This window comes from Pristiophorus japonicus, chromosome 1 (assembly GCF_044704955.1).
Source record: "Pristiophorus japonicus isolate sPriJap1 chromosome 1, sPriJap1.hap1, whole genome shotgun sequence".
Classification (NCBI taxonomy): Eukaryota; Metazoa; Chordata; class Chondrichthyes; family Pristiophoridae; genus Pristiophorus; species Pristiophorus japonicus.
This window is the reverse complement of record NC_091977.1, coordinates 200,937,146-200,964,729: the sequence shown is the minus strand read 5'-3', so window position 1 is coordinate 200,964,729 and position 27,584 is coordinate 200,937,146. Positions and strand designations below refer to the sequence as shown.

At 45.5% G+C, this 27,584-nt stretch overlaps 1 protein-coding gene across 1 annotated transcript in view; it reads right to left on the bottom strand.

Moving 5' to 3' along the window:
* The window catches only part of iqgap2 (IQ motif containing GTPase activating protein 2), a 405,429-nt gene that overhangs the window by 241,351 nt on the left and 136,494 nt on the right, over positions 1-27,584 (bottom strand). The window contains exon 4 of the mRNA XM_070886141.1: positions 13,389-13,466. Within this exon, the coding sequence (XP_070742242.1) occupies positions 13,389-13,466 (78 nt within the window). The remainder of the gene's footprint in view (positions 1-13,388; positions 13,467-27,584) is intronic.

Here is a 27,584-nt window from a genome sequence, read left to right as displayed (position 1 = left end):
GTGGAGCGAAAAATGGGCGTCCAGCTCAAAACTTGGGCCCAGTGTGGAGTATTCATTCAAAACAAAGTCAACAGGATATTGTCTTATCCACATGACAGGAAAAGGGGGCATAATTGTGATGGAAGCATTTTAATGAGCTGTTCCCTTTTACAGTGGTCTCGTTGTATTTCCTGTAACCATACCTTGTGTCCACCACTGACCAGCAGCTGCAGTCTGGTGGTTTACAGCTCCTGCATGCACTTAATCCTGCATGCACTTTCAGGCAGTGAGACCAAGCCAGTCTGGAATATGATCTGATTAACAGGCCACTCTCAAGTTGGGTTCAAAATAACTAACTAGATTTATATACACAAATTTAAAAAAAATACAGAACAACCCAAGCTCATGTGCAATCAGAGCAGAAACTCAGGTGTTTTAAATCTACAAGTTGCTCTACTAGCAATAAATGCAGAGAATCTCATTACAAATGGTGTCGAACACTCTAGAGCTCATTTGCAATTCATAGAAATCTACCGCACGGAAGGAGGCCATTTCGGCCCATCGTGTCTGTGCCGGCCAACAAGAGGCTAGCCAGCCTAATCCCACTTTCCAGATCTAGGTCTGTAACCCTGCAGGTCACGGCATTTCAAGTGCACATCCAAATACTTTTTAAAAAATGTGGTGAGGGTTTCTTCCTCTACCACCCTTTCAGGCAGTGAGTTCCAGACTCCCACAACCCTCTACCAATTACTTTATATTTATGCCCCCTGGTTGTGGACCCCTCTGCTAAGGGAAATAGGCCCTTTCTATCCACTATATCTAGGCCCCTCATAATTTTATACACCTCAATGAGGTCTCCCCTCTGCCTCCTCTGTTCCAAAGAAAACAAACCCAGCCTATCTAATCTGTCCTCATTGTTAAGATTCTCCACTGCCGGCAACATCCTCGTAAATCTCCTCTGTACCCTTTCCAGTGAAGTCACATCCTTCCTGTAATGCAGTGACCAGAACTGCATGCAGTACTCGAGCTGTGGCCTAACTAGTGTTTTAATCAGTTCACGCATAACCCCCCTGCTCTTGTATTCTATGCCTCGGCTAATAAAGGCAAGCATTCCATATGCCTTCTTAACCACCTTACTGACCGGGCCTGCTACCTTCAGGGATCTGTGGATAAGCACTCCAAGGTCCTATTGTTCTCGACAATTCTTAGTGTCCTACCATTTAATGTGTGTTCCCTTTCCTTGTTAGCCCTCCGCAAATGTATTAACTCTCACTTCACTGGATTAAATTCCATTTGCTACTGTTGTGCCCACCTGACCAATTGATTGATATCTTCCTGCAGTCTATAGCTTTTTTCTTCATTATCAACCACACAGCCTATTTTAGTATCATTTGCAAACTTCATACCCCCTATATTCAAGTCTGGATCATTGATATATACCACAAAAAGCAAGGGACCTAGTACTGAGCCCTGCAGAACCCCACTGGAAACAACCTTCCAGTCACAAAAACACACATCCACCTTCTGCGTCCTGCCTTTGAGCCAATTTTGGATCCAACTTGCCACTTATTTGGATCCCATTTGGGCTTTTATTTGTGTGACCAGTCTGCCACGTGGGACCTCATCAAAAGCCTTGCTGAAATCCATATATACTACATTCAACCTTCATCGACTCTCCTTGTTACCTCCTCAAAAAATTTAATCAAGTAGTCAGACACAACCTTCCCTTAACAACTTCATGCTGACTGTTCTTGATTAATCTGTGTCTTTCTAAATAAAGATTTATCCTGTCCTTCAGAATTTTTTCCAATAATTTTCTCACCACTGAGGTTAGGCTGACTGGCCTGTAATTATTCGGTCTATCCCTTTCTCCCTTCTTAAACAGAGGTACCACATTAACAGTCCCCCAGTCCTCTGAAGCCAGAGAGGATTTGAAAATGATGGTCAAAAAGCCTTTGCCATTTCCTCTTTTGCTTCGTTTAACAGCCTGGGATACATTTCATCGGGACCTGGGGACTTTTCAACTTTCAAAGCTGCTAAACCCCTTAATACCTCCCCTCTCACTCTTTATTTCATCTAATAGTTCACACTCCTCCTCCCCGATAGCAGTGTCTGTATCGCCTCTCTCCTTTGTGAAAACAGACGCAAAGTATTCATCAAGAACTATACCCACATCTACCGCCTCCACACACACATTACACTCATGGTCTCAAATAGGCTCTACCCTTTCTTTAGTTATCCTCTTGCTCTTAATATATTTATAAAGCATCTTTAGGTTTTCCTTGCCAATAATTTTTCATGTTCTTTCTTTGCTTTCCTAATATCCTTTTTAATTTCACCCCGGACTTTCTATACTCCTGTAGAGATTCTGTTGTATTCAGCCCTCGGAATCTGTCATAAGCCTCCCTTTTTTTCTTTATCCTGCCCTATTTGTCCCGAGACATCCAGGGGGCTCTAGATTTGTTAGACACATCCTTTTTCTTTAAGGGCACATATTTGGCCTGAACCTTCCGGATCTCCTCCTTGAATGCATCCCACTGCTCTGACCTTCAAGTAGCTGTTTCCAGTCCACCATGGCCAAATCACCTGTCAGCTTAGTGAAGTTGGCTTTCCCCAATTTAGAACTTATATACTGATCTATCCTTGTCCTTTTCCATAACTATCGTAAATTTAACTGAATTATGGTCAATAGCACCTAAATGCTCTCCAACTGGTACCCCTTCCACCTGCCCAGGTTCATTTCCTGATACTAAATCCAGAACCACCCCCTCCCATGTTGGGCTTGCTATATACTGCATTTTAGGAATTCCACACCCTCTAACCTTCACACTAATTTTATCCCAGTTAATATTAGGATAGTTGAAATCCCCTATTACTGCCCTATCGTTTTTGCACTTCACAGAAATTTGCCTATATATTTGCTCTTGTATCTCCCTCTCACTGTTTGGGCAGTCTATCGTACACTCATAGCAGTGTGATCGCCCCTTTTTTGTTTTTCATTTTGACCCATATGGCTTTGTTTGATGATCCCTCTAATATATCATCCCTCTTCACAGCTGTAATAGTTTCTTTAATCAATACTGCAACGCCCCCTCCCTTTTTCGTCTGAAAATCCTGTAACCAGGAATGTTGAGCTGCCATACCTGCCCCTCTTTTAGCCATGTCTCTAATAGCTATAAGATCATACTCCCAAGTGTCTACCTGCGCTCTCAGCTCATCTGCCTTATTTGCTATGCTCATTGTGCCATGTATCCTACATGGTTACTGCTTGTACTATTACAAGGTGTGCCATCAGAGGGCACTGCAGTGGCAGACTTGTAGGTTACTTGTACAAGTGTGCCGGGCCGAATATAAAAGGCAGATGTGATCCTCATTCTGGAGTTACATTAAATGGATTGTCACTACAGTTCAAGTACAACACATGGTCTCGTGGAGTCATTATCAGAGCATCTGAAGACATAATAATTGGCGACGAGGTTACGGACCTTCACGCTAAAATGGCTATCTTTGGTACGTTGCAGCAGTTCGCCAATGGTGATGACTGGGATGCCTTTGTGGAGAGGCTCAACCATTTCTTCACAGCAAACTACCTGGCAGGCAATAAACTGGCCACACTGGCTGATAAGCGCAGAGCTATCCTACTAACCAGTTGTGGGCCCACTGTCTATGGCCTCGTCAGGGACTTGCTGGCACCAGCGAAGACAACGACCAAGACATATGAGGAGCTCGTAACACTGATCCAAGAACAACTCAAGCCCAAAGAGAGCATCCTCACAGCCAGACACTGGTTTTATACCCACCGACGGCCCAAAGGCCAGGAAATCGCAAAATATGCTGCAGACCTCAGAAGGCTGGCGGCACCGTGACTTTGGCGACCACCTCACCGAAGCGTTGCGGGATATCTTTGTCATTGGAATCGACCACGAGGGTCTTCTTCATAAGCTACTATCTGCGGATACCACAGTCACACTGCAGAAGGCCATCTTCGTGAGCCAAGCATTCATGACCTCGACCTGCGGCTCCAGGCGGATGACTCAAACCCGGCAAGTACTGTGCACAGAATGGCGCCTTTTAGAGGCGGGACTGTATGAATCTTCTCGGGGGGGGGGGGGGGAGAGAGAGAGAGAGAGAGAGAGAGAGAGAGAGAGAGAGAGAGAGAGAGAGAGAGAGAGAGAGAGAGAGAGAGAGAGAGAGAGAGCAGCCCCCCCCCCGCCGAGTCTCTTAACTCGGAGTCCGCCATGGAGGCTAATCAAGTAGCACCATGCTGAGGGAATCACAGGGCTTACCAGTGCCGTTTTAAAGAGTGTGTGTGTAAAGGCTGCAGCACAAAGGGCCACCTCCAGTGAATGTGTAAGAGAAATATGACTCACTGTGTTGATGAAGAGTCTGCAGATGGCCAAGAATCCAGCGTGGATTATGAAGCGATAGTCAGAGAGGCAGCTCAGACCCACGATGAGGTAAATGGCATGTTTACCTGTACCACCAAATATTCTCCATTGAGGATTGAAGTTGAGATAAATGGTGTTCCAGTCTTCATGGAAGTGGACACAGGGACGAGCCAATCAGTAATGAAAACAATCAGGCTGAACGACCCAAGTTGGTCCCGGTTCAGGCAAAGCTGCGCACCTACACCACTGAACTTATCCCAGTCGTTGGTAGCACGGATGTAAAGGTACTCCATGATGGCGCAGTGCAAATGTTACCCGTGGATTGTTGCAGGTGATAGACTAAAGCTACTCGGAAGAAGGTGGATGGAGAAGAGCTGGGAAGATTTCATCCCTCCAGCTATCGATGTCCTCCGTGCTCAGAGGCAAAACAATCCCTCACCTGAGGTTGGATCCAGCACCAGAGAGCAGACCAGCACAGCACGACTGTGGGGAGATGATCCAACTAAGACGACCCAAACGCACCTACCAGGCTCCAGTGGCAGGATTCCGGAGGAAGAAAATCGGATGTAGAGGCGACTTCCCAGCTTCGGTGGCAGAACCCAGGGAGAAGAGGATCACAGCAGTCGACATCATGGATAGAAGAAAGATGGCGCCCAAACCATGAGGTGAGGCGCTGAAGAAAAAAGATGGCGGCTGCCAGACCACGAGGTGCAGCGCTAATGGAGCAACACGTGGCACCAAATGGAGAAGCAGATTGGGGTAAAGCAGCAAGGCTCTCTTAAAGGAGGCCTGCAACTGACCACACTTAAAGGGACAGTTCCACTCTCAATCAATGTAATAACAACTGTGAGTTAGATGTAAAATGTGTAATTGATGATCAGAGCTGTGTACATGCAATAAGCAAAGAAAAGTCACGCGATTGCGATCAGAGTTACAGGTTATTTACAATGAGTAATGAAATGTTGTGCGATGTAGGATTTCAACTGCATACAGTCAATGCAGCGGGCAAACACCCATCGGGAGCACCCAGGTCCAGCGAGCTACCCAATGCTGTAGCCTGCGTCCCTAGGACCAGAATGATGCACCACCGAGTGTGGCCACAAGCAGCTAATGTATACAAGCTGCAGAGCAAGCGATCTCAGGAGGGCAACGGCACCAGTATCGATACCCTGCCCCCGATCGGCTCCACCTCTCAGGCACCCACCGCCACGAGCCTGAAAGAGCAAACCGCGCTAAGGCGCAGCCCCCAGACCCTATCGCCACCAAGGCAACTTCTGGGAACGAAGGGTCACCTGCAACAGTTCTCCCAAATGGGACTGGGACCAGCCAGGATCCCAAACCAAATAACGCCCAGGCAAGCGAGTCAGCAGTTCCCTGCACACTGATAGACGACTGCTCCTCAGGGAACAGCAGCGACCCAGGGCACAAGGAAAGGGAGGTCACAGGCATCTGTGAACCTGCCCGACGCTAGGAGCAATGACAAAAGCCCCGAAAGCAGGCAACTTGAGTCAGCCGGGTTCCCACTGCCAGCACTGGGCACCGCGCCGCCACCAGACTACCTGGACACCATCCAGCAGTTCTGGCTCTAGTTTGTCCTCCCGCACCGGTGCTGACCCCAGCACTGACTCCAAATATATTCCAAGTATGTACCTCACCATGCAAATGTACTTGCCTCTCTACGGTACCACGAATGTAATACTGTAAATGAAAATTTTTTTGGGACTTTAATGTATATGAATGTAATGAGCCAACGGCATAATCTGTAGGTGGGGGAGGGAGAGAATGGAGTGGTCATGGACGCACAACCAGAAACCACCAGCACCTCTACTGCCAATGAAACACCACCTACTCACCAAAGATGGAAACGACCTTCCAAGATGCCTGTGACCTCCCTGTCCTTTCCTTGTGCCCTGGGTCGCTGCTGCTCTCTGAGGGGCAGTCGTCTATCAGTGTGCAGGGAACTGCTGACTTGCTTGCCTGGGCGTTATTTGGTTTGGGATCCTGGCTGGTCCCAGTCCCATTTGGGAGAACTGTTGCAGGTGACCCTTCGTTCCCAACCAGATAGAGCTAAGCCCAGAGCAGAGTCAAATACAAAGGCGATTTGCACTAGGACTTGGGGGAAGAGTGCTGTCATGTATCCTACATGGTTACTGCTTGTACTATTACAAGGTGTGCCATCAGAGGGCACCGCAGTGGGAGACTTGTGGGTTACCTGTACAGGTGTGCCAGGCCTAGTATAAAACGCAAACCACCAGGTGTGATCTTCACTCCGGAGTTACATTAAATGGACTAAGGTCACTACAGTTCAAATACAACAAATTGTCTCGTGGAGTCATTATCAGAGCATCTGAAGACATAACACCTTGCATTGAAGTATATACCATTTAGTACAGGCAAACCTCCTTGTTGACTACTATCTAGCCCTTATTTCCTCGGTCCTAATTTACTTTCTACATTTTTGTTTTCCAATTTGATTTTCCTCCCTCACTCCCGACTATTCTCAGGTTCCCATCCCCATGCCAAGCTATTTTAAATTCTCCACAACAGCACTAACAAACCCCCCCGCAAGGATATTGGTCCCAGCTTTGGTGAGGTGCAACCCATTCGGCTTGTACAGGTCCCACCTTCCCTAGAAATGGTCCCAATGCCTCAGGAATCTAAAGCCCTCCCTCCTGCACTAACATTCCAGCCACGCATTCATCTGCTCTATCCTCCCTATTTCTGCATTCACTAGTATGTGGCACCAGGAGTAATCTGGAGATTACTACCTTTGAGGTCCTGCTTTTTAGTATGTCTCCTCGCTCCCTAAACTCTGCCTGCAGGACCTCATTCCTCTTTCTACCTAGGTCATTGGTGCCGATATGGACCATGACCTCTGGCTGTTCACCCTCTCCTCCCAGAATGTCTTGCAGCCACTCGGTGAGATCCTTGACCCTGGCACCAAGGAGGCAACATACCATCCTGGAGTCACGTCTGCAGCCTGTCCTCTCTCATTATAGAATCTCCTACCACTACTGCTCTTACATTATTTCCCCACCCCCCCCACCCCCCCCAGCTGATCCACCCGTGGTGCCATGGACTTGGCTCTGACTGCACTCAGAGGGACCATCGTCCCCACCAGTACTCGGGCTAGAATACCGGTTGGAGAGCGATATGCCTTCCGGGACCTCCTGCACTACCGACCTGGTCGTCTTCTGTCCGGTCACCCACTTGCTCTCTGTCCACTCTCTCTTAGGCTACAGGGTGACCACCTCTCTAAACATGCTATCCATGTAGTTCTCAGCCTTGCAGATGCACCGCAGTGACTCCAGCCACCGCTCAAGTTCCATAAACTGTCGCTCGAGTTGTTGCAGCTGTGTACACTTACTGCACATGTAGTTATCCATGCGACGCGAAACATCGATGAATTTCCACATCACAGGATGTGCACTCCGCTAGACTGAGCTGCCCTGCCATCCCTTTATTTAAAAGACTAAGAACGAACCTTTATTTAAAAGACTAAGAACTAACTTAGTCTCTGGTTCTCACACTTTCATGGTTCTGCTTCTGTCTCACAGGCCTTGAGGTGAAATGATCAGTTAGACTACGAACTGCTGAGAATGCATGCACCTTATTGCTTGCTCGGACAGTCTCAGTTCCTGATCGAATGACCCACAGGTAAGTGTTGTTTACATCATCCAAACAAGGCTTTCCTGGTTTAATTAATGCTGTATGGAAGCTGAAAGCCAAAGCCACCTTCTGAAAACCAGATATGCGAGAGATGGGCACCCATCTTCCCCTGACTTGGCTGTAAATTTATACAGAGCACAAATTATATTTAAACAGTTAGTTTTACCTCTTTCTACCTGTATGCAGTGGCAATACAAGGTGAGAATGATATTCTGTACTAAAGCGTTGCTGATAAATTTGTGCTATTAAGTAGGATAGAATGGTTAAGGAACTACATTGTGAAGCAAACAAAATCCATAGACCCAAATAGTTAAGCTTGTACAGTGGAACTCCATTTTATTCCGACTGGAAATTGCATCAACTTCCCATCACTGAAAAATCATCAGTTAAAAGGCGACACAAATTTGATAGTAATGGTTTACCAAAATTATCCATCACCATGTTTAATAATTTAATTCAGCAAACTTGGAAAATACAACCCTAACAAGCAGTCGATGAACATGGCTGAAGAATTGACGATGAATGAAGCTATCAAGTATGCTATCTCTGCAGCGTGTCAAGTACATCCTGGGTATACTGCATGTGTATTCAGCCAACATGGAAATAGAAGATTAAAATGCACTTCAGAAGTGCAAGCAAGGATATACTGATATAGCTGCGTAAGCACAATTTGTAATGCAATAAAACCACTTGCACGTAACAATTTTGAGTGTTGTGTTGACAATCATAACAATAAATGCTAAGATAAACAAAATTAACTGAAGAGAAAACAAAAGGTTTAATTAATAACATGCTGTGCTGGAGGTTAGATTGGAACAGTCTGCTCAAACATGGCAATGAAAAGCTCCCACCAGTTTCTACTGAATTATGATTTTTTATAATTTGTCAATAGTTCGTGTCATCCCTTGGTTTTCATTCCAATTATCAGACGTCCCATGTAGTTGATTATGGGGATGTGGGGGCTAAAGGCATGGTTGTGGGGTTTAGCTCCGAACTTGGCTCAAGTACTGACTGAGAAGTAGCTCAGAAACAAATCCAGGTAAATGTATCTGCTTCTAAACTAAATAGCAATGGCTTGTAAACCTCAGGCTTCAGGTCAGTGACTGACTTTCACTATTTAAAAAAAAATGAAGATTGTTTTGTATCTGAAAGAAAACATGATGCCTGGAGCATAATGTATTCACGAGATGCAATAGTGCAGAACGTGCGGTCGGAGGCTTCACATGAGCCGATGCCTCCGACCTGAAAAATGTCTACGAACTTACCTGGTGCTCCGGGAGGTTCGGAAACTTGCGGTCCTGGGCCTCTATGCACAGGCTTGTGTAGAGGCCCACGTATCCCAGGGATGCAGGCATTTCACAAGCATCCCTGGGATCACATGGGTCAGCCAAGCCAATCAAGGTAGGGGAAGTCCTATTCATACTTGGTGAGTTCCGTATATACGGAATCACCGCAGTATGAATGGGAACACCCCAAAAAATACACGCAAAAATATTATTTTTTTTAAATATCACATTTTAAATGAATCAAAATGGAATTTATTTAATTTAAAACAAAAATTTATTTTTTTGAAAAGTAAATTTACATATTTTAAAGCGTTTAAATATAAACTTAGCTTATTTCTCAGTTTTTAAATGTTTAAATTATTGAAAAGATTGTATTTTTCTGTCTTTTAAACGTCTTGTGCTGATTAAAGCAGGCCTTATGCCTGCTTTTACCAGTTGTTAGAATTTCAAGGGCATTCGCTTGGTAGAATTTGGGCAAATAGCCCAACTCTCCACCTATGGAGGCCCTTTATACTTCCAGATAACAGATCGCAAGTTGCGGGTTTAGGCGCATGCGCAGTGCATGCCAAAACCCCAAACTTGCAGGGCCCCTACGAGCATGTACAGAGAGATAGGCATGTTAAACATTGACCAACAAAATAGGTCAAAATATATTTATTATTCAGTGCAGACTCCTCTGGATTTATTTATAGTAGCGTTTTCAGCAATTACAATGGAGATTTCATAGAAAATAGATGCAGGGGTAGGCCATTCGGCCCTTCGAGCCTGCACCGCCATTCAATATGATGGCTGATAATTCCCTCGGTACCCCTTTCCTGCTTTCTCTCCATACTTTCAATACTTCTTGGCAAATAAAAATTATCTTTTTGAACTTCCAGTATCAATATAGTGATATTGTATGTGCTGTAGCAGCACCCGAGCAAAACAGGACAAAACAGGACAAAACAGGACAAAACAGGACAAAACAGGACAAAACAGGACAAAAGCAAGTGACTGAGAAGACTCTCAGTCCTAGATGTACATGGCATGTAGGCTCATCTTTTCAAAATTTCTCAGCAGTGATGAGAAGGCCAGTATTATATCTGTCATTCGATCCTCACTTGTCTACAAAGGAACAATTTAGTATGTAAACTTCTAAAAGCTGGCACTTCATAGGAATGCACCATGTATAACAAAAGAACTTTTGTGAAACAAAAACTTTTCTTTCTTTTAATTAAAGACAAGAATGCTCCCCCCTGTGTCAGGATCCAACAAAGTATACTGCGATGCCACAGAACGGGCATTTTTAGCAGTGATAACGTGAAGCTCTTCCTCTGCAAAAGAATAAATCAAATGCTGTAAGTTGCAGTTTTCCCCTATTCACAATGATGCTTCAGTATAACAATGTCCTGAATAAAGGTCATTATTAATCTTAAAGGAGAATGCTATTTTTTTTTATATAAATCGGGCTGGGGGGCAAGGAAGGAGGAGAGAAAGGAATCAAATACTTTTCATTCTAAAGTACTCTCCTACAAAAGCTAGCACTTAAAAAAAAATTGCTGTTGTACCCAAAGATCCATATCCATGACCAGGAATGAGATTCTTGCTCAACACAATGCCACCACCAGTGTCTGCATATCTACTCTTCTCTTCTGACTAGCCTCGACACGATGGGTCACCATCGGTATTCCTTGCAACCATTAATTTCTCAAGACAGGAGAAATATTTTGACCAGGCTTTATATTGTGGGGCTGGGGTTGGTGTGCATGCGTCGACTTCTCATACTGCACGGTTTCCTCCTTTAATGACTGTCAAAACTTTCAAGAAATACAATAAATATTTCTGAAATTCAAGATTGTTAAATCGATTACAGAATTTTTTATATACTAGTCACTTGTACCAGACAGTTTTCACAAAGTGTATTTGAATGGACTGAAAAATAAGTTGATGATAGGTGGGGGTAGATTTTTTAAGAAGGTAAGAGTTTAGAGGAGAAGTGGAACACGTTCAGGGCTACATGATTGTCGATGCAAAATAATTATACACCACTTGATAAGAAGTGCAATCGAGAATAAAAGGAAACCAATTGGAAGGGGCAAGGACCATTTTTTTTTCCTTAAGTAAAAAGCCACAAGATTTAAAGGAACAGGGAAGAATATAAGAATAATGTGAGAAAGGCTAAGGAACTAGTCAGTAGAGCCAATGCAGACAAGATCGGGTTGACTGGCAATATAAAAGGTTAAGTAATAAGATTTGAAAAAAAATAGATGCAACTAACATATAGGTAATGGACAGACTGAAACCATTAAGGAAGTCAAGCCTCTGGGCCCAGATGGATAGCACGTGGTATAATTAAAATAGTAACTGCTGAAACTGAATATGTTTTAGTGGGTATGGCCACGGGGGGAGGGTTGAGGAAGTATCTAATAACAATGCTCCAGGTATAAAGTGTGAGCTGGCTTGTTGGTCCAGCTGGTCATTTTCCTATGTTCGCGTGTATCTTTAGGGAATCCTGGGAAATTGGGACCACGCCTAATGAGTGAAGAAAATGTCTAAAAATATTGGTCAGTCAGCTTGACTTTCATTGTAGGGAAAATACTGGAGGGCATTCTGAAGGAACAAGCAATGAATTACCTGGAAAAATGCAGAACATGAAATGGCTTACAGGTGCAGATCATGCGCGATGAATCTTGGTGTGGAGAGTGGCCAGAAATATGGAAAAGCTAAGCATCTGAGCATTCATGCCTGGGGAGGTGAGAGTGATGGGTCCAGGCACTTAATTTCTTTATAAAGGAAACATGTAGATTTAATTTTGCACTGTATCACCATAGTATGCCTGGTCTTCATGTTATGGTACTGCAGCTTTCCTCGGGAGACTCCAATCGAGCCACCAAGGCCAAGGGGAGGGGGATGGAGGGGCAGGATGTGTTATGAGTTATTGGTTCCACCACGGAGGTGTGAACGTAAGAAGGCCAATGGCTTGGAGGATTAAGAGCAGCCCATACAGTTATATTTATTTCAGAAAGGCAGATTCAAAGAACGATTGAGGAAAAAAAAAATCAGATACGAAATTTAAATTAAAGGTGGGCAACAGGCTAAAGAATGAAACTAACCATAAAGTTCTTGAAATTAAAATAAAACTGTAAATAAAAAGGTAGAAACAAAAACGTGCAGAAAAATGAAATACCGTCAAACTCCATTTCATCCAGAGAGGCTCTGTGAAGCTGGTCAGAGACAGGGAATTAAACCACACCAGCCAGATAGTGTAAATCCTGTGCAGTAACTTTAAATAAATGGTTTCCATTGTAAATATGGTATAGGCATTTATAATGGAAACATTGGCAATAACATAGGAAAAGGAGTAGGTCATTCAATCAGATCATGAATAAGGTGTGTGTGGGGGGGGGGGGGGGGGGGGGGGGGGGAGAATTCCAGATGTCCACTTCTCCTTCTGTGAATAAGTGCTTTTTGACATCATCCCTGAATGGTCTAGCTCTAATTTTAAGGTCATGCCTGAATGTTCTGGACTCCCCCCACCAGAGGAAATAGTTTCTCTCTATCTACCCGATCAGATCCTTTTAATCATCTGAAACACCTCAATTAAATCATCACTTAAATTTTCCGTACTCAATAAAAGTGTGCCAAAATATAACAATTTTAACATAGTGAAACATCCAAGGTATTTCACAGGAGTATTAGGAGACAAAAACCTTTACACCAAGCTACATAAGGATTTCTCCTTAGGGCAGGTGACCAAAAGCTTGGTCAAAGAGATAGGTTTTAAGGTGCATCTTGAAGGAGGAAAGCAAGGTAGAGAGGTGGAAAGGTTTTGGCAGGGAGTTCCAGAGCTGAGGGTCTCGGCAACAGAGGGCACAGCCACCAATGGTTGAGCGATTATAATCAGGGATACTCATAAGGGTAGAATTAGAGGAGCGCAGATATGTCGGGGGGGGGGGGGGGAAGGTTGTGGGCTGGAGGAGATTACAGAGATAGGGAATTAAGTGGCACAGACAGAAAGTGCATGCAGATGGAAGAATTTTTATATATTATTGGTATATGCGTAGTGCTTACACTAAAACATGCTTACCTTGGGTAACCCAACCGACTCCATTGCCCTGAGCCACTGCACTGTATTGTCCGTGTGGCGAAAATGTAATCCAGAACGCTATTACAAGGGGGGGGTGGGGAAAAGAGAGAAAAAAAAATCGAATTAATAATTTTATTAATGTTGTGAACTTTGCATCATCTGCAATAAATATATGCAATTAGTATTTAAACTTTAAATATTTTTCAGTAACTCTTTGCATACTCAATGATATTTACAAAGGTGCATCACTTTACAGGTGCAGCGCATAAAATCCAGAACCCTTGGGACCGAGGCCATTCCGGTTTTTCAATTTGTTTCGGACATCACGAATCCAGAAACACCCAAGCCCAGGTTCATGTAATTCCGGATTTCGGAATGTCACAAAGCCGGGGCCGGGGGGAAATTGGGTGCAGATTCCTGCTGAAGAACTGTTCGGACCATACGCCCCCCCGCCGAGCGGGCCCCGCCGAGGAGGTCGTTGTCGTCGGGCGGGCAGGCCCCGCTGAGAAGGTCGTCGGACCAGTGGGGCCCCGCCGAGAAGGTCGTCGGACCAGTGGGGCCCTGCCGAGGAGGTCGTCGGACCAGTGGGGCCCCGCCGAGGAGGTCGTCGGACCAGTGGGGCCCTGTCGAGGAGGTCGTCGGACCAGTGGGGCCCTGCCGAGGAGGTCGTCGGACCAGTGGGGCCCTGCCGAGGAGGTCGTCGGACCAGTGGGGCCCCGCCGAGGAGGTCGTCGGACCAGTGGGGCCCCGCCGAGGAGGTCGTCGGACCAGTGGGGCCCTGCCGAGGAGGTCGTCGGACCAGTGGGGCCCTGCCGAGGAGGTCGTCAGGCTGGCCGGCCCCACCAAGGAGGTGTTCGGCCGGGCCGGCGAGGAGGCCCCGAAGTAAGGGCGGCAAGGCAAGGCCCGACGTCAGGCAGTGGCGAGACTCCGAGGTCGGTAGGATTATCCAGTCCGGATTGCGGAACATTTTACGGATTCCAGACGGCCCTGCCACAGATCTTCCCGGACTCCGGATTTCGGACGCTGCACCTGTACTAGATTTAAATCCAGCACGCTATGCAGACTTGGGGCTCAATTTTCCCCAGTGCCGTTTTTTTGGCGTATTTGAAGAGTTACGCCGTTTACGCAAAAAAAAAGTTAAAAGTTTCCCTGTTCTGATTTTTGAAATTGGCACCGTGCAGCCTGTACTTCAGCTTTAGGAGGTGAAGCCTAATGTCTGCGGCGAAAAAGAATGTTTCCCCTCCCCCCTTCTGCGCATGCGCGAAAAAAAATGTTTTACGTGACTGGTATGGGTGCGTATGCCCAGTACACCTCCCGGTCTGCATTCAGTGGAAAAAAATCAGAACTGCAATATGCAACGTGGCTTAAGGACCAAGAATTTCTCTCAGGACGAAGTGGAGGCCCTGGTTACTGTAAGTGAGGCCAGATGGTACGAGCTGGACACCAGAGGTCAAAGAAAAGTTTCACCAAAAGAAAAGAAGTAACGCTGGAGCCAACTTTCACAAGATTACTGTGCAATGGTGACCACCCAAAGGTCCGGAAGCCAGTGCAAAAAGTGGCAGGACCTTGGTCAAGTAGTTAGTGTAAGTAGTATTTTCATTTATTCACTGGAATGGCAATTGTAAATGTGACCATCTGTATGTCCCACCCAGCAGAAAGACACCCTCTCTAAAAAGTTATATTTTCATCTTTGCAGAGGAAGGTGGCAAACAACAAAAGAGAGAGAACTCGAACAGGAGGAGGCCCGGCAAATCTGCACCCACCGACATCCATGGAAGACAGGGTCACTGTTTTGATGGGTCCTGTCTGGAGAAAAGCAACCACCACTGCACAAACTGGGCCCACACTCGAGGGAGAGGGTAAGTCCTGCAAATTCCACAGTCTGGCTTTCCTAAATGTGAAGTACTGCGCGGACTAGCCATGCTTCGGTTCATGGGGATGTCTCCGTCAGCTACGCTTCGGTTGATGCAATGTGCTATCATTCATCGCGGTCCTCCAAATGAGCCTGCTGCCTGTGCTGTTTGAGCCTACTCATGCCACCTTGCCCCCATCTCTGCTGCTAACCATTTGACTGTTCTGTTATATTTTGCAGAACTTGAGGCCAACCCTAATGAGGCTGAAGCTGATGCACAAGATGATTCAGACCCAGACGAGCCTGAAGAGAAGAAAATTTTCCAATCCAATCTTCCAGACCAAGAGCATGGGGGGCTGAGGGGGAGGAGTGGGATGACACCCCCGCTGTTGTACTCACTCTGGAGGATGTGCTGGTGCTACCCATTGAGGTGCCAGCCCCTTTCCTGAGTGATGCAAGTGTTGGGACATTTCATGATTTCACACTGTTCGCGGCTCCCGGTCCCAATGGGATGAAGTGAGCCACACCCAGGGTGAGCGGGGGGGAAGGAGAGCTCGACAGTGCTTTCCTGAAGTGCAGGATGTAACAGATGTGGTTCAGATGATGGCAATAAGTGGGGAGAGCATTGACCTTACACGATCACTCCTGGACACCATCAGTGGGGTGGGTGATGAAGTAACAAAACTCTCGCGAGGAATGGGAACACTGTCCGTGCACATTAGGGATGGAATATCGCAGGTAGCTGATACATGATCAGTGAACATGAGGGAGGGAATGTCGCAGGTAGCTGATTCCCTCCCTCGTGATCACCGACAGTGTATGTCGCAGGTTACTGATACACTGTCGGTGGATGAGCTTTTGATAAGGTCCCACATGGCAGACTGGTCATGAAGGTAAAAGCCCATGGGATCCAGGACAAAGTGGCAAGTTCGATCCAAAATTGGCTTAGAGGTAGGAAGCAACGGGTAATTGGTTGATGGATGCTTTTGTGACGGGAAGGATGTTTCCAGTGGTGTTTCGCAGGGCTCAGTACTGGGTCCATTGCTTTTTGTGGTATACATTAATTATCTAGATTTGAATATAGGAGGTACGATTAAAAAGTTTGCAGATTACACTAAAATTGGCTGTGTGGTTGATAATGAAGAGGAAAGTCATGGACTGCAGGAGGATATCAATCTACTGGTCAGGTGGGCAGAACAGCAGCAAATGGAATTTAATTCGGAGAAGTGTGAGGGCTAATAAGGAAAGAGTATATACATTAAATGGTAGGCCACTAAGAAGTACAAATGAGCAAAGGGATCTTGGAGTGCTTGTCCACAGATCCCTGAAAGCAGCAGGCCAGATTGATAATGTGGTTAAGAAGGCATACGGAATGCTTGCCTTTATTGGCCGAAGCATAGAATTCAAGAGCAGGGAGTTTATGCTTAAATTGTATAATACACTGGTTAGGCCACAGCTGGAGTACTGCATGCAATTCTGGACGCCAAATTATTAGACAGACAATATTGCACTGGAGAGGGTGCAGAGGACATTTACTAGGATGCTGCCTGGAATGGAGAATCTTAGCTATGAGGTTAGATTGAATAGGCTGGGTTTGTTTTCCTTGGAACAGAAGAGGCTGAGGGGAGACCTCTGAGATGTATAAAATTTTGAGGGACTTGGATATAATCAATAGTAAGGTCCTAATTCCCTTGGTGGAGGGGTCAATTACAAGGGGGCATTGGTTTAAGGTGGTTGGTGGAAGGTTTAGAGGGGATTTAAGGGGAAATTTCTTCACGCAGAGAGTTGTGGGGGTCTGAACTCACTGTCGGGAAAGGTAGTAGAGGCAGAAACCCTCACCACATTTAAAAGGTGCTTGATGGGCACTTGCAGTGCCAAAACCTGCAGGGTTATGGATCTAGAGCTGGTAAGTAGGATTAGACTGGATAACCTCTTGTTGGCTGGCACAGATACGATGGTAAGTACTTCAGGGAATCGAATACAGCCAGAGTGGTCTCCTGGATTCGTTTTGATCATCTGGATGGGTCGAAGAGGAATTTTCCCAGAATTTTTTTCCCCAATTGGCCTGGGTTTTTAAATCGGTTTCTTTGCCTCTCCCAGGAGATCGCATGGCTCCGGGTGGGGTGGAGTGTAAAATGTTATGATAAATGGGATATCGCAGTTGTGTGGGGCGGACTGGTTGGGCCGGATGCTCTTCACCTTTCCACCATTGTTCATCGGTTTATACGTAATCTTCAGGGCTCCTGACCCGAGGGCCGTGTGGCTCTTTATCTGGCGACGCGGACACGATGAGCCGAAATGGTCTCCTATGTTTTTATGTTTCTATGTTAAGAACAAAGTGTTAACATTTTAAATAAAATATATTTTAAATTATAACTGAATCATTTACATTATTTGTTCCATTATAAACACAACTCAACATTATGGAACAGGTCCAGACAGTAAACATGGTCCATTTGGAATAGTTGCCGCTGAGCCTTCAGGCAGCAAAGCGTTCACGGATGAGCTGCCGGTGCAAGGCTCAAGCAATCGTTAAAGGGGCACGACAGCCTGCCTTCCTCCGCCGTCGTGCTCCGGGTTCAGGTCATTGCATGGCATCCTAGTCGTCGTCCTCCTCATCATAGAAACATAGAAAATAGGTGCAGGAGTAGGCCATTCGGCCCTTCTAGCCTGCACCGCCATTCAATAAGTTCATGGCTGAACATTCAACTTCAGTACCCCATTCCTGCTTTCTCGCCATACCCCTTGATCCCCCTCGTAGCAAGGACCTCATCTAACTCCTTTTTGAATATATTTAGTGAATTGGCCTCAACAACTTTCTGTGGTAGAGAATTCCACAGGTTCACCACTCTCTGGGTGAAGAAGTTCCTCCGCATCTCGGTCCTAAATGGCTTACCCCTTATCCTTAGACTGTGACCTCTGGTTCTGGACTTCCTCAACATTGGGAACATTCTTCCTGCATCTAACCTGTCTAACCCCGTCAGAATTTTAAATGTTTCTAAGAGGTCCCCTCTCATTCTTCTGAACTCCAGTGAATACAAGCCCAGTTGATCCAGTCTTTCTTGATAGGTCAGTCCCGCCATCCCGGGAATCAGTCTGGTGAACCTTCGCTGCACTCCCTCAATAGCAAGAATGTCCTTCCTCAGGTTAGGAGACCAAAACTGTACACAATACTCCAGATGTGGCCTCACCAATGCCCTGTACAACTGTAGCAACACCTCCCTGCCCCTGTACTCAAATCCCCTTGCTATGAAGGCCAACATGCCATTTGCTTTCTTAACCGCCTGCTGCACCTGCATGCCAACCTTCAATGACTGATGTACCATGACACCCAGGTCTCTTTGCACCTCCCCTTTTCCTAATCTGTCACCATTCAGATAATAGTCTGTCTCTCTGTTTTTACCACCAAAGTGGATAACCTCACATTTATCCACATTATACTTCATCTGCCATGCATTTGCCCACTCACCTAACCTATCCAAGTCGCTCTGCAGCCTCACAGCATCCTCCTCGCAGCTCACACTGCCACCCAACTTAGTGTCATCCGCAAATTTGGAGATACTACATTTAATCCCCTCATTTAAATCATTAATGTACAGTGTAAACAGCTGGGGCCCCAGCACAGAACCTTGCGGTACCCCACTAGTCACTGCCTGCCATTCAGAAAAGTACCCATTTACTCCTACTCTTTGCTTCCTGTCTGACAACCAGTTCTCAATCCATGTCAGTACACTACCCCCAATCCCATGTGCTCTAACTTTGCACATCAATCTCTTGTGTGGGACCTTGTCGAACGCCTTCTGAAAGTTCAAATATACCACATCAACTGGTTCTCCCTTATCCACTCTACTGGAAACATCCTCAAAAAATTCCAGAAGATTTGTCAAGCATGATTTCCCCTTCACAAATCCATGCTGACTTGGACCTATCATGTCACCTCTTTCCAAATGCACTGCTATGACATCCTTAATAATTGATTCCATCATTTTACCCACTACCGATGTCAGGCTGACCGGTCTATAATTCCCTGTTTTCTCTCTCCCTCCTTTTTTAAAAAGTGGGGTTACATTGGCTACCCTCCACTCCATAGGAACTGATCCAGAGTCAATGGAATGTTGGAAAATGACTGTCAACGCATCCACTATTTCCAAGGCCACCTCCTTAAGTACTCTGGGATGCAGTCCATCAGGCCCTGGGGATTTATCGGCCTTCAATCCCATCAATTTCCCCAACACAATTTCCCGGCTAATAAGGATTTCCCTCAGTTCCTCCTCCTTACTAGACCCCCCGACCCCTTTTATAACCGGAAGGTCGTTCGTGTCCTCCTTCGTGAATACCGAACCAAAGTACTTGTTCAATTGGTCCGCCATTTCTTTGTTCCCCGTTATGACTTCCCCTGATTCTGACTGCAGAGGACCTACGTTTGTCTTTACTAACCTTTTTCTCTTTACATATCTATAGAAACTTTTGCAATCCGTCTTAATGTTCCCTGCAAGCTTCTTCTCATACTCCATTTTCCCTGCCCTAATCAAACCCTTTGTCCTCCTCTGCTGAGTTCTAAATTTCTCCCAGTCCCCAGGTTCGCTGCTATTTCTGGCCAATTTGTATGCCACTTCCTTGGCTTTAATACTATCCCTGATTTCCCTTGATAGCCACGGTTGAGCCACCTTCCCTTTTTTATTTTTATGCCAGACAGGAATGTACAATTGTTGTAGTTCATCCATGCGGTCTCTAAATGTCTGCCATTGCCCATCCACAGTCAACCCCTTAAGTATCATTCGCCAATCCATCCCAGCCAATTCACGCCTCATACCTTCAAAGTTAGCCTTCTTTAAGTTCTGGACCATGGTCTCTGAATTAACTGTTTCATTCTCCATCCCAATGCAGAATTCCACCATATTATGGTCACTCTTCCCCAAGGGGCCTCGCACAACGAGATTGCTAATTAATCCTCTCTCATTACATAACACCCAGTCTAAGATGGCCTCCCCCCTAGTTGGTTCCTCGACATATTGGTCTAAAAAACCATCCCTTATGCACTCCAGAAAATCCTCCTCCACCGTATTGATTCCAGTTTGGTTAGCCCAATCTATGTGCATATTAAAGTCACCCATTATAACTGCTGCACCTTTATTGCACGCACCCCTAATTTCATGTTTGATGCCCTCCCCAACATCACTACTACTGTTTGGAGGTCTGTACACAACTCCCACTAACGTTTTTTGCCCTTTGGTGTTCTGCAGCTCTACCCATGCATCTTCCTCCTCATCATCAGCCATTCTCACCTCAGGTGGGTTTTCTACTACCAGCTGCTGCTGTCTCATGATGGCTAAGTTGTGCAGCATGCAGCACACAACCAGTGAACTGACTGACAATCTTAGGGGAGTATTGCAAGGAGCCTCCGAAACGGTCCAGGCATTGGAAATGCTGCTTCAAGATAACAATGGTCCTCTCGATTATGCTCCGCGTCGCAATGTGCGACATGTATTCCCGCTCAGCTTCTGATCGCGTTACCCGTAGGGGTTTCATGAGCCAGGTGGCGAGGCCGTATCCTTTGTACCCCAGCAGCCAGCTCTGCACTTCTGGCTGCTGCTGAAACATGGTAGATATAGCGCTCTCGCGTCGGATGAATGCATCATGGTTGCTCCCAGGGTATCTCGCATCAACTGACATGATGCGATGCATGTCGTCACAGATGAGCTGCACGTTCACTGAGTGGAAGCCTTTTCTGTTCCTGTACAACTTGGAATCCTCCAAAAAGGTGCTCACAAGGCAATGTGGGTACAATCAATGCAGCCTTGTATCTTGGGGAAGCCAGCAATCCTGGAGAAGCCCACAGTCCTTTCACGCATTGCCTGGACAGTCATGGGGAACTTTATGTAGTCATTCCTCCAGGCATATAGTGCAGTCATCACCTGCCGAATGCAGATATGTGTTGCATGTTGAGAAATGGCCTGGAATGATTGAGATGCATAAAATGAAAGTGCAGCTGTAACCTTTACTTCAACTGGCAAAGCAGTCCACCTGACGCTTCTAGGGTGCAGGTCTGCTTTTATTAATTCACTGATCTCGATTACAACTTCTTTGCAGAAATGCAGCCTTCTCACACAGTCTGCATCACTCACATGCAGGTGTGAACGCCTGTCTTGATATACCCGATGTGGGTAAGCCTCCTGCCCATCATCCTACGTACTCTGAGGTTCCTCAGGTGATGCTGTTCAATCAATCTTCTCCTCCCCTTCACCATGCAGACGGCTTGCACGAGGTATGGCATTGTCAATATTGCGCCATAATAAATTGTAGCTTTGCAACAACCTCAAAACAGCAGGATAAAGCACTCACGCCTCTTCTTCCCTCTCTCTCCCTCCCTCTCTCCCTCCAAGGTGCACACCCTAGTATGACCACACCCTGCACAATAAGCGTGCTTCGAACGAGAAGCTAGGCATTCAATTAAGACTTTTGGGGCAATTCCTGAATTTGATTTTTTTTCCAAAATACCACCCCACCACCGAACATCCCCTCACCGGGCTCGAGAGTCGGAGCGTCAGCCGGCAACATCGCTCCCTTGTCCGGACACAAGGGCTCAGCTTCCACCCCTCCCTTCTGGGCTTCTTTTGAAAATGTGTGCTGATTTTTCTTAAGTGCCCAGAAGGCTTTTTGGGAGTGGTCACGCACGTCGTCCTCGGAAAAATGTAATTTAGCCAAATTTGCTTAAATCTGAAAAACTAGCACAGACATCAGGTTATGCCCCCATCAGGAGCTTTACGGATTCTGGAACTCCGGATTTTCGACACTGCACCCATTATGTGTTTTTAAATTACTTCACAAGAGTTCAAAAATGCATTCCATCCACAGTCAATGCTTTGATACAGTTTATTTTTCAATTTTCACACCCAAAATGCTTGGCTCAGTCAATAAGTTTTGAAGGAATGGGAAGGTCCTCTTCACTAAAATTTATAAAATTCACTGCAAAAGATTTATCACAAATGAAAGTCCAACAATGCATAATTAATGTTGTTTTCAGAGCAGGTAGGTGGGTGGGTGGCGGTTGCTAGTGCTGTTGGGGAGAGTTTAAACTAGTTTGGCAGGGGGATGGGAACCTGAGAATAGATTTAGTGGGGAGGGGAGCAAAGCTGGAATTGGAAAGCAGAAATGTAGAAAGTGAATTTGAAGGACAGAGGAAACAAGGGCTATAAAGTAATCAAAGAGGTCTGGCTGTACTAAATGGTATATACTTCAATGCAAGGAGTATAGCAAATAAGGCAGATGAGCCGAGAGCACAGATAGACATTTGGGAGTATGATATTATAGCTATTACAGAGACATGGCTTTCAAAATCCTTTTGACAAGGTCCCACACAAGAGATTAGTGTGCAAAATGAAAGCATATGGTATTGGGGGTAATGTATTGATGTGGATAGAGAACTGGTTGGCAGACAGGAAGCAGAGAGTCGGAATAAACGGGTCCTTTTCAGAATGACAGGCAGTGACTAGTGGGGTGCCACAGGGTTCAGTGCTGGGACCCCAGCTATTTACAAAATACATCAATGATTTAGATGAAGGAATTGAATGTAATATCTCCAAGCTTGCAGATGACACTAAGCTGGGTGGCGGTGTGAGCTGTGAGGAGGATGCTAGGAGGCTGCAGGGTGACTTGGACAGGTAGGTGAATGGATAAATGCATGGCAGATGCAGTATAATGTGGATAAATGTGAGGTTATCCACTTTTGTGGCAAAAACAGGAAGACAGATTATCTGAATGGTGACAGGTTAGGAAAAGGGGAGGTGCAACGAGCCCTGGGTGTCATGGTACAGCAGTTATTGAAGTTTGGCATGCAGATACTGCAGGCAGTGAAGGCGACAAATGGCATGTTGATCTTCATAGCTAGAGGATTTGAGTATAGGAGCAGGGAGGTCTTACTACAGTTGTACAGAGCCTTGGTGAGGCCACACCTGGAATATTGTGTTCCGTTTTGGTCTCCTAATCTGAGGAAGGACGTTCTTGCTATTGAGGGTGTACAGCGAAGGTTCACCAGATTGATTCCCGGGATGGCAGGACTGACATGAGGAGAGACTGGATCAACTGGGCCTGTACCCACTGGAGTTTAGAAGAATGAGAGGGGATCTCATAGGAACATATAAAATTCTGACGGGATTGGACAGGTTAGAGGCAGGAAGAATGTTCCTGTTGCTGGGGAGTTCCATAACCAGGGATCACAGTCCAAGAATAAGGGATAAGCCATTTAGGACCGAGATGAGGAGAAACTTCTTCACTCAGAGTGGTTAACCTGTGGAATTCTCTACCGCAGAAAGTTGTTGAGGCCAGTTTGTTAGATATATTCAAAAGGGAGTTAGATATGGCCCTTACAGCCAAAGGGATCAAGGGGTATGGAGAGAAAGCAGGAAAGGGGTACCGAGGTTGAATGATCAGCCATGATCTTATTGAATGGCGGTGCAGGCTTGAAGGGCCGAGTGGCCTGCTCCTGCACCTAATGTCTATGTTTCTATGAAAGTGGGGCAGGTATGGCAGCTCAACATTCCTGGTTACAGGATCTTCAGATGGGATAGAGAGGAGGGTAAAAAGGGAGAGGGGGGTAAAAAGGGAGAGGGGGGTAAAAAGGGAGGGGGGGTAAAAAGGGAGGGGGGGTAAAAAGGGAGGGGGGGTAAAAAGGGAGGGGGGGTAAAAAGGGAGGGGGGGTAAAAAGGGAGGGGGGGTAAAAAGGGAGGGGGGGTAAAAAGGGAGGGGGGGTAAAAAGGGAGGGGGGGTAAAAAGGGAGGGGGGGTAAAAAGGGAGGGGGGTAAAAAGGGAGGGGGGGTAAAAAGGGAGGGGGGGTAAAAAGGGAGGGGGGGTGGAAGTCATGGTATTGATTAAAGAAACTATTACAGATGTGAGGTGGGATGATGATAGGTTAGAGTGATCAAACGAGGCCATATGGGTCGAACTGAAAAACAAGGAAGGGGCAATCACGATGCTGGACATGTACTATAGACCCCCAAACAGTGAGAGGGAGATAGAAGAGCAAATATGCAGCCAAATTTCTGAGAAGTGCAAAATCTATAGGGCAGTAATAGTAGAGGATTTCAACTATCCCAATATTAACTGGGACAAAATTAGTGTGAAAGGTATAGAGGGTGCGAATTCCTAAAATGCATTTAGGAGAACTTTTTTAGCCAGTATGTAGCAAGCCCAACACGGGAGGGGGCAGTTCTAGATTTCGTTTTGGGGAATACACTGGAGAGGGTACAGAGGAGATTGATGAGGACATTGCCAGCAGTGGAGAATCTAAGCTATGAGGACAGATTACATAGGCTGAATTTGTTTTCCTTGGAACAAAGGAGGCTGAAGGGAGACCTCATTGAGGTATATAAAATTATGATGGACCTAGATATAGTGGATAGAAAGGGCCTATTTTCCTTAGCAGAGGGGTCAACAACCAGGGGGCATAAATTTAAAGTAAGTGGTAGAAGGTTTAGAGGGGATTTGAGGGGAAATTTCTTCATGCAGAGGGTTGTGTGGGTCTGGAACTCACTGCCTGAAAGGGTGGTAGAGGCAGAAACCCTCACCACATATAAAAAGTATTTGGATGAGCACCTGAAGTGCTGTAACCTGCAGGGTTACAGACCTAGAGCTGGAAAGTGGGATTAAGCTGGATAGTCTCTTGTTGGCCGGCACGGACATGATGGGCCGAAATAGCCTCCTTCTGTGCTGTAAACCTGTATGATTCTATGATTAAACTAGGCTTGTATTCATTGAAATGTAGAAAGTTAAGGAATGAGTTGATTGATGATTTTAGGATTTTGAAAGGAATTGATAGGGTAGAAAGAAAAAAACATTTTCCTCTGGCGAGGGAGTCTAGGACAAGGCGACATAGCCTCAAAATCAGAGTTAGACCATTCAGGAGAGAAGTTAAGAAACACTTCTTCATGCAAAGGGTGGTAGAAGTATGGAAAACTCTCCCCAAAAAGCAGTAGATGCTAGATCAATTAATAATTTAAAATCGGAGCTCGATAGATTTTTGTTAGCCAAGGGTATTAAGGAACATGAAGCCAAGGCTGGTGGATGGAGTTAGGATACAGATCAGTCATGACCTCACTGAATGGCAGAACAGGCTCGAGAGGCTGAAAGGTCTACTGCTGTTACTGTGTTTATCGTAATCAAGTTAATTCTGCCGTGTTCATTCCAACTTCCGTTTAATTTTAATTCTTCAGAAAGCTGATGTGTAGTTTGTAACCTAAGATATACAATTTATCAGAGTGTTATTTAGCTAGATAGATCAGGGACTTATGATGGTAATTCACAAAAACCTTATTGGTAAATGGGTTCTCGGTTTATGCTATGGTTAACTGTTCGTTAATTTCATGCTCAAAGCCACATTTTGGGTCAGAGAGCATAAGCACAAGAAAAGATAGAAGATGTGGGACAAACATTACATTTTGAGGAGGATTTTGAAAGCAGGGAGTTAGGTGTAGGGTGAAGTTGCTTTGGGAAAGAGATCCAAACAGGTAAGGCACAGTGGCTGAAATCTCAGCTTCCACCAGAGCAGAGGGAATGCAAAATAAGCAGTGAGCCTAAGTCAGAGTTGTGGAAAGTGTGGGCAGGGAGTAATAGCTGGAGATAACGATTCAAAGAGAGAGAAGCAAGGTCATGGAAGGATCTGAAAGTGAGGATCTTAAAGCTGACTTGTCAAAACATAAGTTAATGACACCTGACAAGAACAGGTTGAGGAATGTAGAATGTAGGGGACTGTGTCGAGGAGATAATCCAGGTTGCAGAGTTCTGGATTTGCTGAGGTTTATGAAGGCCGATGGAGAAAGCGAGAAATCAATTCTTGAGATGAAGTGATAAAAGTGAGTTTGCCAACGGTAAATACTTTTAAGGGCATATTTTTCAGAAATGTTGAATACAAAGCCCCTCAAGGCCTTTAAGAGGAAAGCACCTATACCTGCAACAACAAACATCAGCCAAAACCTAAAATAAACATGCTCATGTTTCTCAAAACCAGAACAGATTGCATCAGTTGTGTTACAAACATAGTTAGATGTTGCAGGGATACAGAGTTTGTGAAATACTGAAATAGGATTTCAGTATTGGGGATGGTCCCAACAAAGGAATCTGGCAATTATTGTACCCAGATGAAAAAGTACAGAGTGTTTGTAAAATAACTAGATGAATCAATTCCTGTCATGCTACAACTTTATTTGTGGTGTAAAAGATGGCAAGAGGTTGAACATACTGACCTTTCACTTCGGAGACCTGGGTCCAGCCAGATCAACAGGACTAGAGCTGCCCCTATGCCAGCTGCAAGGTTCTTGCGTGAATTGAGTATGAGCACTTCGAACCCATTTGGGTTGGTAGGCACCAGCACAGAGCAAAAGTGATAGCCTTACTCAGACAGAGCAGGCCGTAAGAAGGGCTTGTGTAGCAGAAGTGCTCTTCAAAATAATGCACACCATCAGGGCAGCAGACAAGAAGTTATGTTTAAAACATATAATTTTTCAACTCACTACTATAATTGCCAAAGTCAGCAGAGCAAATAATTGGCAGTGAAAAGTCTGCACTGCCACAGCAATCTTCTCCGTCTGCCGGTCCTGCACAGCCCAGCACCGGATTTTTCAATTTTCAATTTCTCGCATGCACAAAACTGTGAATGGGTTGCACAGCCCCGTAAAGGGGCGACATACCCAAGAAAAGATTAAGGGGCACATGGTGTCACAGCCCGGCCACAATTTCTGAAATGCAGCACATGCCGAGAAGTAGCTCTGAACTGAAATGGTTCAACGACAGGTCCAAATTCTTAAGAGATAGAATCATAGAATGACAGGACAGGAGGCTTTTTGGCCCATCATACAGTGGTCAACTCTTTGGTAGAGCTATCCAATTAATGCCACTTCCCCTGCTGTTTACCCATAGCCCTGTAACTTTTCTCCCTTCAAGTATTTATACCATTCCCTTTTGAAATTGAATCTGCTTCCACCACCATTTCTGGCAATGCATTCCAGATCACAACTCGTTGCATAAAAAAAAAGTTTCCTCACATCATCTGTTTCTTTTGCCAATCACCTTATATGTGTCTCCTCTGGTTACCAACCCTTCTGTCACTGGGAACAGTTTATCCTTATTTATTCTATCAAAACCTTTCATGATTTTGCATACCTTTATCAAATTTCCTCTTAACCTTCGCTGTTCAAAGGAGAACCACCCCAGATTCTCTAGTCTCTCCACATAACTTAAATCCCTCATCCCTGGTACCATTCCCGTAATTCTCCTTCACACCCTCTCTAAGGTCTTGACATCCCTTCCTACAGTGTGGTATCCAGAAGTGAATACAATACTTCACAGCTGAG